General features: G+C 50.4%; 1 protein-coding gene across 6 annotated transcripts in view; it reads right to left on the bottom strand.

The window, feature by feature from the left end:
- Positions 1-4,474: 4,474 nt before the first annotated feature.
- The window catches only part of Ttc39a (tetratricopeptide repeat domain 39A), a 46,254-nt gene continuing 34,443 nt past the window's right edge, over positions 4,475-16,285 (bottom strand). For 5 of the 6 annotated variants that reach the window (XM_021660787.2, XM_060366113.1, XM_060366114.1 and 2 more), the window contains exons 10-18: positions 15,977-16,044; positions 15,841-15,900; positions 14,564-14,725; positions 9,311-9,402; positions 7,624-7,744; positions 6,350-6,461; positions 5,879-5,993; positions 5,277-5,393; positions 4,475-4,979 (exon numbers count right to left, since the gene is read on the bottom strand). In XM_021660787.2, coding sequence (XP_021516462.1) covers positions 4,853-4,979; positions 5,277-5,393; positions 5,879-5,993; positions 6,350-6,461; positions 7,624-7,744; positions 9,311-9,402; positions 14,564-14,725; positions 15,841-15,900; positions 15,977-16,044 — 974 coding nt within the window. In that variant the 3' untranslated portion in view covers positions 4,475-4,852. Of the gene's footprint in view, positions 4,980-5,276; positions 5,394-5,878; positions 6,119-6,349; positions 6,462-7,623; positions 7,745-9,310; positions 9,403-14,563; positions 14,726-15,840; positions 15,901-15,976; positions 16,045-16,285 lie in introns of those variants that run through there. The other variant, XM_060366115.1, reaches the window with a different exon arrangement.

Below are 16,285 nucleotides of genomic sequence, written 5' to 3'. Positions count from 1 at the left end.
AGTCTGTTCTTTGGAGACAGGCTCTTGCTCTGTAACCCAGGCTGGCCTAGTACCCACTGTCTAGGCCAAGTAAGCTTATGGCAGGCCTCCTGTTGGCTTTCTCAGTATGGGGATTGTGGGTATCAACAACTATGTGTAGCAGTAGAAATAATTTTTTATTTGCTTGCCCTGCATGTAATTGTATCTTAACTAAAGTCATAGGCTCAAATTAATTTTTAACCTTTAGTTTTGAAATTTATGAACACAAGGAGAGTTGGCTTTTTACCTAATAACTCTGAAGTAATATTAAGTTGACTTACTTGAATTTAAGTATATACTCTTACAAGTTTAGAGAAAGAAGCAGCAGAAAAGGTAGTCTGTGGCCCCTGTTCTAATGTTTATCTCAACTAAAACGCTTCTCTCTCAAGACTGTTAGGTGCTAACTTTATGTTTAAGATGCACTCATTGCATTATGCATAATCACTGATTGACAACCACATGATAATTACCTGAGGTATCAAAAGTAGTCCCTGGGAGAATTCCCATTCAGTTTGTGTTAGAAGCCTAAAATGTTCAGGCACATGCCTGTCACCCCAGCAGTTGGGGGGCGAAGGTAAGTATCAAGATTCTGGGCTCATCCTCAGTTACTTCTGTGTAGGGTCTGAATTTAGTAACTCAGACTCTCCTCCCTGTAGTTGCAGAGAGAAAATAAATTAGTTTTTCACATTACTTTAATGTTGCTTGAGAATTTTATTTGGAATGGGCACAGTGGCACATGCCTATAAACCTGGCAGTCCGGGAGGGAGAGGCAGGCAGATCTCTGTGAAATTGAGTGCAGGATAGCTAAGGCTATACAGAGAAACATTATTTGGGCCTACTTATTCCAGAGGGTGGTCCGGGTGTACATAATGGTAGAGTAGACATGATAGCAGGTGCAAGATGCTGAGAGATCTCACCTTTCATCTGCACACAGGAAGCAATGAGCAAAAACCTCTCAGCCTACTTGTGAGATACAAGCAAGGTGCTCTTCTCCAGGCAGTGCTGACCAGGTGTTGAATTACGTGAGACTGTGGAGGCCATTTTGTATTCAAACCACTACAGTCTCCAAGCCATTTTGATGCAGTGGTGGAATTTGGAATAACTGGTAGATAATCCTTTTCCAAGCTACTGCAGTTTGCTTTGGTACATTGTGATTGATATTTTGTTTCCGTGGGTGATTGACAATAAGAGTTTTGGATGCTTATTTGTGACTAAATTCACAAGCATGGCTACATAGACTTCTTGCCATGTGTCCTTTGCTGTCTTTCCTTGTTTACCATGAATACAGAAAATCTACATGAGGCATTTTATGACCTTTCCCCTGATCCATAACGTTCTCATTAGGTCCAGTGAAATTTTATAAAAGGAGTTTTAGAATTACGTGCCACTTTCTTCTTGAATAGTTTGCTTTTTGTAGCACTGAACAGCAGGCACTGATGGTTGATACTAGCGGCTAAAAATGATCACGCTAGGTTAAGAGGGGTGTGTGTGTGTGTGTGTGTGTGTGTGTGTGTGTGTGCGCATAGAGGTCAGAGAGCAGCCTGGGGTGTTGAGGAGGTTCTGTTTGGAGGATCATTTCCTCTGCATCTAGTTTGTAGGTCCTCAGTCTGAACCATCAGCATGTACCCTCTGCTGGGCCCTGGGATGGGGGGTGGGTTGGGAGAGGATGTGCAGGCACTATATTGTGTATGTGGGGGGAAGGATAATTTTGTAGAGTTGATTCTTCTATGTGACTGAAATGCCAGCTCTTACCAAGTGACCAGCGTTTTCTTAGCATATTAAACATTCTCTCCAAAGTCTCTAGAGTGTTTAGATAGATCAGAAATAGTTGGAGCTGTAGACCATGTTTCAGCCCAGATAACCCATTCTTCACATATCAGCTAAAATGTTATAAATCACTTGAAGAGATGGAACTCCAGCTCTGGGCCAGCCAAGCCTATATAGTGAAATCCTGTCTCAAAAAATCTGAAAACAAAGGTTGGTTTTTTCAAGTGGGTCTATTCTATATCTGCAGTCCACAGTGCTTCGCACTCTGACCTGTCCTGTTTGGGCCTGCCAAATGCGTTTATTGTAGTTAGGACCTGGAGAGCGAGCATGTACTGTACTTGAAGGTGACTTAAATTCCCAGCATCCACTGGGTGAGGTAGTGCACGTTTTTAATCCCAGGAGGCACATGGTCTGCAGAGAAAAAATGAAGTCCCAGCATCCATTTCAGACAGTTCACCGACACCCGTAACGCCAGCTCCAGGGCATCTGATGTCTTGTGGGCTCCAATGTGCCCTCGTATGTATGCAAGAAAGCACAAGCATACAACATAAATGTGACTGTAAACTGAATTGTTACCAATGTTTGTGAGAGGAAGTGTGTGTTTTTGAGACATAATGGCTCTATGATTGTAGGTACGTTGTTTAACCCGAGTTTTCATAATCTTTAAAGCAATCAGTCCCTACCTCGTAGGGTATGTGTAAGGATCGTAACTAATTTTGATAGCACAAGCATTTATTACTAGCTATTATTTTCCGTAGAACATACGCTTTCTTTTTTTGGTTCCTTGATTTGTTGAGCCACGCCTCTCAGCCTGTGCTGACCTTGCGCTCAGTATGTAGCAGTGGAGCAGATGTCTGAATTGAGACAGTTTCTCTGTGTAGCCCTGGCTGGCCTGGAACTCTTCTACAGACCATGTTAGCCTCTGACGCAGAGGCCTGCCTCCTGAATGCTGGGATTAAGCCACCCCTGCCCAGCATGAATTCTTAATCTTCCTGCCTCCACTACTCAAGCACTGGGATTACAGGTATGTGTTGCCATGTCCAGCTAGATGTCCAGAATTAGGAGGTGTCCTTACGGTGAGGGAAGGATGCCAATGACAGCCCTTCCCAGTCACTGGCAGGATGCTTGCTGTGATGCCTCTGGAAGTGTGCTTGTCAGTCATAGTCTGTCGGCAACGTCTCCACGGAGCTGTTTCTTTGACAATCGGTTTCCACATGAGACTGGTTGTGGGTGAACTTACCCTGTTGGTCAGTGTTGAACTTTTCACCTGGTTCTAGGGAAGCTGTGCTAACACCGGCACAACAGCAAGCACCGTGTAACCATGTAGCTGACAGAGGTCTGAGATGTTTGAGTTTACTGCTTGGATTTCAGAACCCAGCCTTCCCGTTTAACATAACTGTGGGGGTTATGAGGACATCAGGAAGCAGTGTTGAAAAGGTGCTCTGAAAGTTTGTGTATTTGAGGTAGAAGAGATTGGGAATTAGAATTAAATCTCAATAATTGTAAAGTGGATTTGATTCCTTGGTTGAATGGTCCCAGCCTGCTGAGACTTTTGTCCTTGTGCGATTCTTGCTGGGAATCTCACCTGGACCTGAGCCAAGCCTTGGGTTGAGATGGGCCTTTTAGGAGCCTAGCTTTGGTGCCAGGTTGTGGCTTTTTTCTGTGAATGGTGATAACTGTCTTGGTAACACTCCCACTCTGACTCTGATAAGGAAATAGGGAAACCTGCCAAGGTGTGGGAGAGCTGATAGGGACCAGCGTACTGCCAACCACCCTGCAGACCAGTGGGCATCTGAGCTAGACTGGATAGCTAAGGGCTCGTTCAGGTCCTGCAGCTGCTGCTGCCCTGGCAACTGTTCTGTGGCACAGGATCTGGGCTTCCCAGCTGTCACAGTCGTCCAGGCAGAGGCGCTGTGAAAGTCTGCACTAGAGAAGAGGTTACCTAGAATGACTCAGGACATGGAGAGTCTAGGATAGGGTTCCGTCTTCAAAATCGCCTGCTTGAGGATAGGATTTAGAAATGAAGTTTTCTCTTTCAGACTAGCTCAGAAGCTGCAGGTCATTTGACAGGCTGCAGCCAGGGCGAAGAAGGCCAGCAGGAACTGTAAGCAACAGCAGTGAACTTGGCAAGATCTTCCTGATGTTTTAAAATGGAAGCAAAAGCACTTGAAATGTTGACAGTTTTGTAAGCTGCAGTTTTACAAATCATGTGTTACGTCATGTGACCAGTGCTGCTTTGGCATCATGGTAGGTAGGCTCACCCTCATCCAGCAGCTGTTGTCTAATCACCTCTCACCCTACCCTGGCCAGGTTGGCCTCCTAGCATCTAGGCTTTAGAAAAACACACTTTAAAGGGCTTGTCTATGGGAAAAAGATTCTTTTGCAGAGTTCCATAAAAAGATTTAAGTGAGAAAAGGGATCATGAACATGGTCATTCTTGGAGAGTTTGAAGCCAGAATGACCATGTTCATGATCCCTTTATTTAGTTTTGATTTGATTTTTTTTGTTTTTTTTTTAAGACAATATTTCACTGTGTAGAACTTTGAAACCAATATCTCAATGCTAGGAACAACCCTTTCCTCAAAAGCTAAGACGTTGCTGAGGTGTGAAAAGCAAGTTGGCCTTTGGCAGCATGTAGAGAGATTTACTTCCAGAGCAGTCTGGGTGAATGAAAATAGATTACAGGCAGTTGCAGGTTTTGTTTGGTTCAGTTTTTTTGGTTTAGTTTTTTTTTTTTTAATATACCAACTATAATCCCATCAATGTATTTTTGAAGAAATGTAAACTGTTCATACATTCTCTTAAACATCACAGTGTAAAACAAGTACCCGTATGTGTGATAGGGCAGGCATAGGGCCCACCTGCTCTGCCTGTGGCACAGGCCTTGGCCACACTGGTAAAAATGCTGTCTTTGCTTCTGCACAGATGTTCTTGTGCCATCCCACTGGAGCACCGGGTGGACCCCAAGGAAGGGTGGGGGTGGGGAGAGGGATCTTTTGAAATGTTTCCAGGAGCTCTGTCCAGCTAGCTGTCTGCTCATCGTCCAGCCCAGGAGTGCTGCAGGAAGCTACAAGGACACTGATGAGACTATAGACCTGCTGCTGCCATCTTCTAGGGAAGATCTGGCCTGGAGTGTGGCTGCCTGGATTCGAAAATGTGTCCTCGACTCCATGGAGTAATTCTTGTAGTTATGCCTGAAGGGAAGCAGAGGATCAGACAGGTGAAGCTTGGCTGCTCTGGGAGGTGGGTCAAACCCCAAGGCCCATTTGAGTTATGTGGGACACCACCACCATTACCACCTCGTTTATGTAAAACAAGAGCTGAGCCTGCCCAATGGAAGGCTTATTTAAAAGGGTGTGCTCTCTGCCACTCTTGGTGACTTTGTAAAGTGAGGTAAAAGCTCACTTGTGACAGGTCAGAGCTGCGTTCCCAGAACACTCCTCATTGTTGCCCGGGTACTTCAGGAAAGGTGGAGGTTGACCAAGCCTTACTTTGCAGAGTCTAGGAGTTTGATGGCCTCTTCATTTCTGCCTTGCTCCATAAATAGCAGTGCCAGCTCCAGTAAGGCATTTGGAATCAAGTAGTGGTCATATTTGATCTTCTTTTCGCTGCAGAACAGAAGCAGACATGGCCCATCCTTCAGATCCGCCCCAGAGCCTTCTCAGAACTTCATATCCTTACCTTAGAGAAGCTGGGCTCCTCAGCAGAGCCTCCCTGCATCCCGTGGGTCCCACCATGTCCTTAAGGCTCACTTCCCTATTTCAACTACTATTTCTCCAGGTTGAATGGGATCTCGGACCCATTCACCATGCTGCCTTGGAGACAAACACCACAGCCTCCCTTGCAGTATCCTTTCCTGACCATGTGTCCAGGCACATGCCACTTAAAACTTTCTCCTTTGCTTTGATTTACCGGCTAAACTTCCGGATTTTATTATTTATTGAAATAAGATCTCACAGTGTCTTTTTTTAGCCAAGATGAAAACCTGTCACAGAGTAGACATCGTGTGTGAATGAAAAGCTGGAAACAGCCACCATAGAGGAGTGGGAGGATGGGGAAGCCAGGCCTAGCAGGAGCAGCCAAAGGCACTTACTTGATGGAGATGCTCCTGAAATTCTCCTCTGCCTCCTGGGTGCGGCCCAGGTATTTCAGACACAGGCCTTTCAGCAATTTGACCAAGCAGTCGTCGTCTGTTGAGTACTCATTCTCTGAGAATAGGGGTGTGGGGAAGAGGGTAGGCTTGCTCACTTCTGCCACAGTTACTCAGGGAGCCCCTCTGTGGAACCCAGGACACAAGTGAATCAAGACCAGATTCACCTCAGGGGACTCACATCTGAGAAGAAAAGACAGACTGAGATAATGGCTCCAGAGTGCATTAGGAATAACTGGAGGAAGCTCAAGAGAAGGCCTGGACAAGGAGACAGGGGACATTTGCTTAGAGGAGCTAACGCTGGTCTTCTAAAGGACTGGGCACTGCAGAGAGGGGTAAGGACGTTTGTGGCAGAGGAGCCTCGGTCTCTAAAGACCTGAGCTAGCTGGCAGGGCAGGAGCCTGAGGATAATACCTGGGCCCGCCGCCAGCCTCTCTTCAGCCTTTGTGATGACTGCAAGCATCCCGTCTGTGAGTTTTGGCTGCTTCCCAATCACAGCATAGCCATTCCAGATGTACATCATTTCCTGAGAGAGGGAGTGGGGCAAGTGAGTCCCAGGTCTGCCTCAGCAGGGCCTCAGTTTTTCCATCTGGAAAGCAGGCAGCTCAGTTCAAAAGGTCTGATCTTTCAGGTCTCCCCTCAGCCCCTGTGGGGAGGCAGCCTTAGCAGGGATACGTAACTATCCCCTGAGGATTTTTTTAGCCAAACTCCCCCTCCTTGAGGACCTGGCCATGCCCAGGAGCCTAAGATTGTCACTTTCCCTTGGATAGTGGATAGCGGGCTCATCATGAAAATTTCTTGATTCCTTTTTTCCTCTTTGGGTGACAGGAAACTCATTAAATTATCATTATGAAGAGTCATATTTCCTAAGCATCAAGCCAGGTAACTGATATGAAAAAGCCCTAAAAGGTTATGGTTCTTGTTACTGTGGATTTAGATTGAGATCAGTGTTCCTTAAGTTGCTCTGTGATCTCATGATGGAAAACTGGCTGTGAAGGCTCTAGAGAATCAGGAGTAGGCCTGTCCTTCCCAGTGTGCTTAATCACAGATCACTTCATACATAAATTGTGGGTATAGGCACGTCTCCTGCCCTTCTCATAGTGCCCCCAATACAACTATTGTACGTTTTAAACTTTTTTTAAGACAGTGTCTCTTGCTTCAACCTTCCAAGTGGTGGGCTTACAGACACGTATGGTAAAATACTGTAAAAGTTACACAGACATATTCATTGTACATGCTCCTGAGGGTTATCTGTGGCGTCCAAGGAAGATGCTGACTTTTACACACTATTGAATGGAGACAAAGTTGGTCCAGCAAGTAAGGCAGAGTAGGCCTCGTGCTTTTCCGGACTCAGCTTATCTGATGCCAGCTCCAGTCATAGTAGAATTGGCCTAACAGTGGCCCTGGAGCCTCACAGCTGAGTTTTCACTCCATCTGTGTAGCCTAGACAAGCAAGTCATCTTTCTACTGATCTGCTCTAAGTCCTAAGTTACCTCCTACCATGCAGGTCTTGTTCCAAGTCAAACAGAACCTGGCCTGAGACCCCAACCCACGCCTCAGAAAAGGTTCGTCTAATAAGGATGACTATGTGACAACTAGGAGAGCCTGTCTCCCAACCCAGCTGAATCATGAAACCATCTCTAGCCCCGGCATCCACCTCCTGCCCCAGAGCCTCTCCTCCTACCCACCAGAGCAGGGACTGGCAACGAGATGGGGTTGGGGGAGAGGTAGCGCCTGGACTTCCGGATGGCAAACTTCTCTGTGGGTAGAGATTTCCCAGCAATCTTGAGCTTCAAGCCTGGCACAGCCCTGAAAAAGAAATGAGGAAAGAAGGGTTGAAGATGCAGTTCAGTGGGAGAGCTCCTGCCTAACGCGCTCAACTCAACAACAGCGGAGCAGGAATACAGGGAGAATGAGAATCAGGAGAGAGCTTGATCTAAAAAGCGTTTCAAGGTGCAGGCCAGCCTGTGGTTATGGTCTCATTTCACAGTCCCTGCATCCTGAGCAAAGGTTCCCGGGCTGGCAGTGCAGGAACGTTCCTAGCTATCTCCTAGGCCTGCCTGCGAGTTATCTCCTCTCTCTGCCCAGGCCTTCCTGGGAGGGCCCACAGAAGTCTAATCCCAGCTCCACAGGCAAGACCAACCCCCAGAGAAAGGGAGGGGCCTGCAGAGGCAAGCAGCTCAACCCCTTAATTAGCTGCAGCCTCCTGAGCTGTTTCAGGGATGGAATAAAGCGCACACAGCTGGACAGGCCTTGGCTGGAGACTCACCCACTCCCAGCTGCCTGGCCACTGGTCTGACATCCCCACCACACCCAGTGGCAGCGAGTGAGGCCACCCCGGATTCCTTGCTGTTTATTCTCTGCAGAGCCTCTCGGGTGTGTCTTCCAAACCTAAAAACGTAGGTTGCACTTCCTCCCAAGCTTGCAGGGGGGGTTGTGTGAACTGGGAACACAGGATTTGCTGTAGCAGGTGGCACTGTGCAGGGACGCACTAACCAAGGTCTGCTAAGGAAGCCAGCCACCCTCATCTGGACCATGGGAGGGAGGCTCCAGCCTTTTGACTCTTCACAAAGGCAAATAAAAGTGATAAAGAGAACAATGAAAACATTCTGGGGTCAGCCCAGTTGGGTCCAGGTTCTACTCCAGGGTTTCAAATATTTTCCAGTTGCAAAACTATCCTGCTTGTTCCTATCTTATAGGAAGTGTCCAAGGTGTCCCAGGTGGGAAATGACCTGGGCTCATTGACCTGGGCTGTGCTGCTCTGTGTGGCTCTAGCTAACTCAGCTAATGGAAACACCTTCTCTGGACCCGAGAGTCTGGTGGTTTAACTGTCTCTGTAGACATTTGAACGCTTGGTTCTCAGTCGGTGCTGCTGTTTTAGGGGGAGGCTCGGGTCGTGGCTGTGCCGAGGAAGTATGGCGCGGGGGCAAGCTTTGAGAGGTCACAGCTTCACCCTGCTTCCAGCCTTGCTCTGCGCTTGCAGTTGAAGATGTGATCGCTCAGCTGTCACCTTGCCCACCCCTTCACCGCCAATCCCCTGCCACAATGGACTCATCCTCTGGAACCATAAGCCAAAATAAACTTTCTTCCCCAAGTTGCCTTGGCTGTGGTGCTTTGTCACAGCATCGGAAAAGTAATATCGGGTCTGTCCTATGACCAGGCGAAAGAGAAGGAATCTGACAAGACACATCCAAAGGGTTCTAACCATTAGCCCTGGCATGGAGTGCTGGCCAGGAGGGAATAGGGGCACAGGGCATCTTGGGACAGGCAGCTGTAGTGGCGGGCACCCACCCTGCCACTACAGCTCAGGTAGTCATGAGGCAGAACCTGACGGCTCTGGTCACAGTAAGACCTACAAAGCTTGGTGGGGCCCACCTGAACAGCTCCACCTCATCATCCCCGAATGGCTTGTAGTCCTCCTTCCCAAACATGCTGAGGTAGGCAGCCTTCATGTAGATGTAGGTGGCCTGTGGGAGACAGCAGCATGAGATGTGGGTGGGCTCCTAGTCACACAGCCCCCACAATGTCACAAGCACCGTTCCGCCCTCACTGTGGCCCAGCACAGATGTACAGCCACCAAGCCCCTAGGGGAGAGTGCCGAAGCAACCAAGGAATTCCGTTTTCTGAGACAGGGCTCCTCCGTGTAGTTGTGGCTGTCCTAGACTCACTGTAGAAGAGGCTGGCCTCGAAGTCAGAGATCAGTCTGTCTCTGCCTCCCTGAGTTTTTTGGGTTTTGTTTGTTTTGAGACAGGGTTTCTCTGTGTAGCCCTGGCTGTCCTGGAACTCGCTCTGTAGACCGGGCTGGCCTACAAAGATCCTCCTGCCTCTGCCTCCAAGTGCCGGGATTAAAGGTGTGCGCTACCACTGCCACCACCACCACCCAGCTTGCTACTGAGGAATTTTGGGCTAGATGTCTAGGAAGCAGCCTCCCTCTTCTCACCCCATCAAGAGAAAGACCTGAGCAACATGGAGGGCACTGACACAGGCAGAGGCAGGAACACCGTTCCAGGAAGCAGTGACTGCAGGTGCCCCTTGAAGGAAGATGGCAAGACTCAGACACAAGGCTGCCCATCTGAGGGCAAGGAGGCAGCCATGCATGAACCCGCGCCTGGCATGCAGTAGGGACTGCATGAAGGATTAGGGGTCTAAAGCTGTGACCAGGACCATGGCAGGGCTCAGTATATACCTGTAACGCTCACTTTTGCACCATCTCAATCCACCCTCAAGAAAATGCCCGAAAGGACCTTGCCTACTAGATCTATAGGCCACCTGACAGGGAAAGTAGGGAGCCCCACTGCGCTGCAGAGTGACCTGCATAAGCCCAGGTTCCACAAAGCACTGGGGTCAGGGCGGAGGTGTTCAGCTCTGTGCCGCCCTCAAGTGGCCAAGTTTTCAAACAGCTGCCTCCTAGGGCAGCTGCCAAGGAAAATAGCTACCAGCGGCCAAGATAGAAATGGGGGGAGAAGAGAATGGACCAGGCCAGCCTGGAATCTCCGCCTGCACCATCCACACTGGAGCACTGACCCTCGGGGGTCCCACCCTTCAAACCGGGGCCAAGCTGGCCTCTGTGGGTGTGTAACGGAGTGGAACCTTTAACACGGTGTCGCCTTGCCCACTAACTCTCCCTGGTCCCTGACAAGGGTGCACTGTGTCCCAGGGGCTGTACCTCTTGTCTAGCTTCGTTCTTCTAGATCGAATGTCTGTCATATCTTCTGGATTTAATAAAGGCATGGCAGCAGTGCATTCACACCGATTCAAAAGTCAGCATCATAAGCAGTGGAGACAGTCCACCTCCCTTCTCCCTAGGAACATCTTTCTCACTGGAACACTGTCCCCAAAAACAGTTGTGTTTTTTTTTTAATATAAGAATTTAAAGCGGACAGTGGAGCCTCTAATTAGCATGAAATAACCAGATCAAAAACCTTGTGATGTCTGTAAAAAATGACTTTGAAAAGGTTTGTCTGACAACCAATCAGAAAATGAGTTGAATCCAGGCATGGTGAGGCATGTATATGACTTCAATGACTGGGAAATGAGGCAGGTAGATCCTGAGTTCAAGTCCATCCTTAGCATCACTCTAAGTTTGAGGCCAGCCTGGGCTAAGTGAGACCCTGTCTCAACAAGAAGAAAGAGAAATGTACAAGAAATAAAGGGTCATTTAGATAGCTCAAAGAGAAAGTGTGTGTGTGTGTGGTGTGTGTGTGTGTGGTGTGTGTGTGTGTGTGTGTAATTAACCTATTCAACCTTAACAACTTGAGTTCAATCCCAGAAACCCCACATAAAGGTGAAGAGGGAGCACCTTTCTTTCGGAAGTCCGAAAGTTGTCCTCTGACCTACACACACACTGGCACACCTGACCACAATCATATACACAATCATTAACAAGATAGTTTTCAAAACAAGAGACACAAATGCACCAACACATGGGGAAATGTTCACCATCCTTAGCTAAGGGAAACTCAAAACTACATTCAAGAAAACCAATGACAACCAGCACCGGTGAGGACATGGGTACAGAGGACCCTTACAGGCTGCTCAGAGTGTAGGCTGGTGCAGCCAGCTTACCCCCCGTGTGTACACCCCAAGAATCAAGCTCCAGCTGCTCCTGAGGCTGCACCTCCTCCAGCACTCGGGCCTCGGCTGCTTTTCCTGAGTCCTGCTTGCCTTCAACACCAGTACCACCTGGGTGGAGTCACATTCCCACATTCAGCTCGGAGCATGAGGCACAATGCTGGCCACCTCTAGCTTCTGTGTGCCAACGCCCAGGAAGCACTTCCCGGAAGGCTTCACCTTGGTGATCAGCTGGTCTCTCTGTGATCACTGCTAGTCTTAGCTTCAGCTGACCAACAACAGCAGCTGTCCCAGGAAAGCAAAGATTTCACTTCAGGGGTTCTGGCCTCCGGTTAATCACAGCTGCTTCTTCAGCCCCAGCTGACCAGAATCACAGACTCTCAACTCAAAATAGCGAACAGCGCTGACAGTCTCTGACCCTCGAACTTCACTTTGGAACTTCATAAGCCAGGCCCCCATCATCTGCATTGCTCTCACAATTTTTATCTCCCAAGCTCCCACAGAACAGCTCATGACACTTTGAACACTCAATGGCTTTCCTAGCCCCAAATTCCAACGTGCTTCCACTATCCTCCCTAAAACATGGCCACGTTGGTTATAGCGATACCCCAATTTATCTGAATTAGGGTTTCCATTGCTGTGATGAAACACTGTGACCAAAAGCAACTTGTGGAGAAAAGGGTTTACCCACTGTTCCATAAAACAGTTCACAAAAGCAGTGAAGGCAGAAATTCAAAACAGGACAGGACCTGGAGGCAGGCGCTCACACAGAGACACAGAGGGTGCTGCCTACTGACTGCCCTAGATCTCACTCTAAAGACCAGGCTGGCCTCGAACTTACAGAGATCCGCCTGCCTCTGCCTCCCGAATTAAAGCTGTGCCACCTCCCTGCTCAGCCTGCTTTCTTATAGAATCCAGGACCACCAGCCCAGGGTAGCAACACCCACAATGGGCTGGACCCTCCCACATCAATCACCATTTAAAAAAAAAAAATTTTTTTTTTCCTACAGGCTTGCCAACAGCCTGATCTTATGGAGGCATCTTCTCAATGAGAGTTCCCTCCCCTCAGATGATTCCAGTTTATGCGACATAAAAACCAGATAGGACAGAGACCCTGTCTCAAAACAAAAAAAAACAGGGCTGGGGAGCTGGCCCTGGGGTAAGATGCTTGTGCAGGAGCCTGAGAAGCTGAGCTGAGAACTTCAGGACACACAGGCCAGGCGTTTTTGCAGGTGTCTGTAACCCCAGTTGGGGTCTGGGGTGGGACTGGAGCAGGACAAACCCAGGAAGATCCCGAGTTCATTGGCAAGCCTGCATAGCGGAGACGGCAGGACTCGTGTTCAGTCAAGAGACATCGCCTTAATGAGGAGGAGCAGTGGGGAATGAGATTCGGGGGCCAACCTCTGGCCTCCTTCATAGACCCGTGTGCCAAATATGTGAGTTACTGAGTAACAGCTACCACATGGGAAAGATATTAATGTGGTCTCATATAGGCAAGAGGAACGCAGTCTGTAAGTTATACAGGAGGACAGAGACAGATGGAAGTCCCTAAGCCACAGGGGCTAAAGGACGCTGGACAAGACCTTAACAGCTCTGTGACAGCCAATGGCAGCTGAGCATGCCACTGCCCTGCTCCTACAGCGGCTCCCTCCTGTGGTTCACGGCAGCCCAGTCTCCAAGACACACGGGGCCTACCCCTCAGCTGCACCCCGAGGTTGTCCCTGACTGGGGACTTTTTTCACTGGAAGCCAACATCAAACACTGTTCATTTTGTGCGCTTCATGTCACTCCAGGCAGAGCCTCCTAGGGTCCTCGCTTTGATCCCTCTGTGTTCCCGACCTAGGCTAGGGCCTGGCACTGAGCATGCCCAGCCAAGAACTCAAGGTCCTCTCTGCTCCAAGAGCCTCTTGGCCATCCACGACCTGTCCCAAATTCCAGGATGGATCTCCTGGGGCCATCTCTCCACATCTTCCCATCTCTCCACAGCCCCTTGGGGCCTTGGCCTGTGAAAACACTTCCTCTTTTTGGCTCTTTCCTCAGAGGGCCTCCCTATCCCCATCCAACTGACCTCTTATCCTCACTGTACCTCCAGGAGTCAGGCTGGGGGATGAATGAACTGCCAAGTCATGGGAGATAGCAGGTGGGCCACCCCCGCTCTGAACCAGGGCCCTTCTCCCTGGGGTTAGCTGTTTGCCCTCTAATTCCACATGCTAGTTTACCTTGCCAGAGTAGGAGACCAGGCTGCTCTAGGTTTACTCCATCCTCTCGCTTTCTCTCCTCTTTCCCTAACTCCTCCCTGATTCTGCTCAGTTCTGCCTTCCTGAAGCCCTCTGTACTCTTGGCTAGGTCTCTCGGGGCTGCCCCTGGACTCTCAGCCTTCCACCTCGACGGCGCTGGCTTTGATAAAGCTGGCTGCGTGGGCAGTTAGGCTTTCTTTGTTTTATTTTGCCTACATGGTGTAGCTGTAATACTGCAGTCTCCTCCCTCCTCTCTCACACACCCTTTCTAGTCACATCACCTCAGTCTTTTTTTCCTCTGAAAACACCCCTCTGCCACTCTCTTTCCGGAACGGAACCTTCTCACCTGTTCCAGATGCCGGCACAGATGTGTGAGGCTTAGTCCTGCACCCTGCTTGAAGCTAGGGGGAAGCTGTAACTTGGGGGGCAGCCCCTGGCCGCCCTTCCTGTCATGTGGAGAGCAGCTGTCTGCAGGAGACAGATGTCAGGGAGAACACGGCCGCAGGTGGCATGGCTACGCCAACCCAAACAATGCGATTGGAATTCCTGGAGTCGGGTGGCGCCAGTGACTTCAGCTATATGATCCGAGGGGCCTCGGGTGGTTAAGATCTGTTTGAGCCTAGTGACCAGTAACTAGATCCACTGGCGCCATTGGAGTCCCCCAAAGTTTCTCTGCTCGTCACAGCTTTTAGCTCCTCCCACTCAAGTCCCACTCAGACATCTGGCTCTGTTCGGATCCCAGTGGACACGGCTGTGTTCAGCCAGGGTTTGGCCCTGCATTCAGGGTCCCCCCGATGGCGCGCCCCCAGAGTCAGCCCACCTTGGACCAGGAGTTCTCCTTGCTCAGCAGGTCAGCGTAAAAATAGGCCATCTTCCACTGGCCCTTGTAGGTAAAGCACCACATCAGCTCCCAGTAGCACATGTGGTGAAACTGCTTCCAGTGCTGCTGGGCCTCGCAGCACTCTTCAAAGCGCCGGATGGCCTGTGGGCGGCAGCAGGTCAGCGTGGCCTCAGCACACCCTCTGCGCCCTTCACCGCCACAGCAGGGACCGCCTCCCCCAGGGTACTGTGGTCCAGAACTGCGCCAGGTCAAGATGGGGTTTGGCTTCCTGTCCTGCCTCTACGCTTAGCCGTTTGGGCCAGAGGCCCATGGCTGCCTCTCCTGTTGATTCGATTCGGTCACTAAGGGAAAGCATGGGATGGAGCATGCGGGGGAGGGGAGGCAGGAAGCACCAGATGTCACTGCTGTGACGTCCACAGTGGTGTGTGCTCCCGTGGATGGATGTGGGTGGAATCATCCTCAAGCATCTCTCCTCAGGAGCTATCGGCCTGTTTGGGGACAAGGTTTCTCCCCAGGATCTGGGGCTCCCCAGTTAGGCTAGGCTGGCTGGTCTGGCTGGTCAGCAGCCTCAGGCCTCCAGCTGCCCGGCCTCCCAGGTCTGGGATTCCATTTCCCACGTCTCCATGGTTACCCACGCCTGGGGCTTCGGCCTGCCAGGGCTGCCTGGACACTTTCGAGACTCTACAGTGTAGCCTGGTACATTGGCACGGTGCCACCACGTAGTCGGGGACTTTGCCGTGACTGTGACCGTCCCCGTCTCTAGCCCAGTGGTCCGGGACCTTCCTAGGACGACCTTCCTAATGCTGCCGCCCTCTATGTTGTGGGGACCCCAACCATAAATTACTTCTGTTGCTCCCTCGTAACTGTAACTTTGGTACTTTGTAACTCTGGTTATGAACCATAACATAAATGTCTTTTCTGAGACCCCTGTGAAGGCATTGCACCCCACAGGTTGAGAACTGTACTGCTCTAGCCATTTCCAACGCTCTCCCTCCTCCACACACCCCTCCCCCCATATGCCACATCCAGCCTAGTCACCGTACCCTGGGCTTTTCCTGACCAGGAATGCCCTATCTCCTTATCGAAAGCGCACAAATGCCACAACCTCCCCCCTCCCAGACACCTCCGCCAGCTGTGCCCCCCACCCCACCGCGCTGCTCAGGAAATCGGGCTCCTCCTACCCCCGAGGAGGCTCTCCGTGTCTAACCTCTTATGGGCTGAGACAACTCCCCCCCAGAAGACCCCCCATCACTCACGGCATCAATGTTTCCTTTGATAGCTTCAATCCGCCCAGCAAAGAACAGGAAGATGGCGCCCTGCAATGATACTCGTGAGAATCCGGGCGGGACCACCGGGTCCTGGGGTGGGGCGCCCAGCAGGCCCTGGTCTCACCTTGGGGTATCGGTTCAGGTAGGGCTTCAGCAGCTTCTCCGCCTCCTCGATGTTGACATTCCCTGTACCTGGAGGTGGCAGGGAGGGACAGGGCTTAGGTTACCACTGCTGGCCTGGCAACGTGCCAAGGCCTTCCCTGGGGCCTCACGATTCTCCCTGTCTCCCAAGGAGCAAGAGGTTTGAACAAGCTATGTGGACACTGTCCCGGGACATCGCAGGTTCAGTGACCTGGAGGCCGGTTCTGAGTCTGCGCCCAGAACCGCAGACGGCATCTTCGCACCTTCCACCAGGGGACACAATCCCCCCCCC

Source organism: Meriones unguiculatus, chromosome 12 (assembly GCF_030254825.1).
Source record: "Meriones unguiculatus strain TT.TT164.6M chromosome 12, Bangor_MerUng_6.1, whole genome shotgun sequence".
Taxonomy (NCBI): Eukaryota; Metazoa; Chordata; class Mammalia; order Rodentia; family Muridae; genus Meriones; species Meriones unguiculatus.
This window is presented reverse-complemented; position numbering and strand designations above follow the sequence as displayed.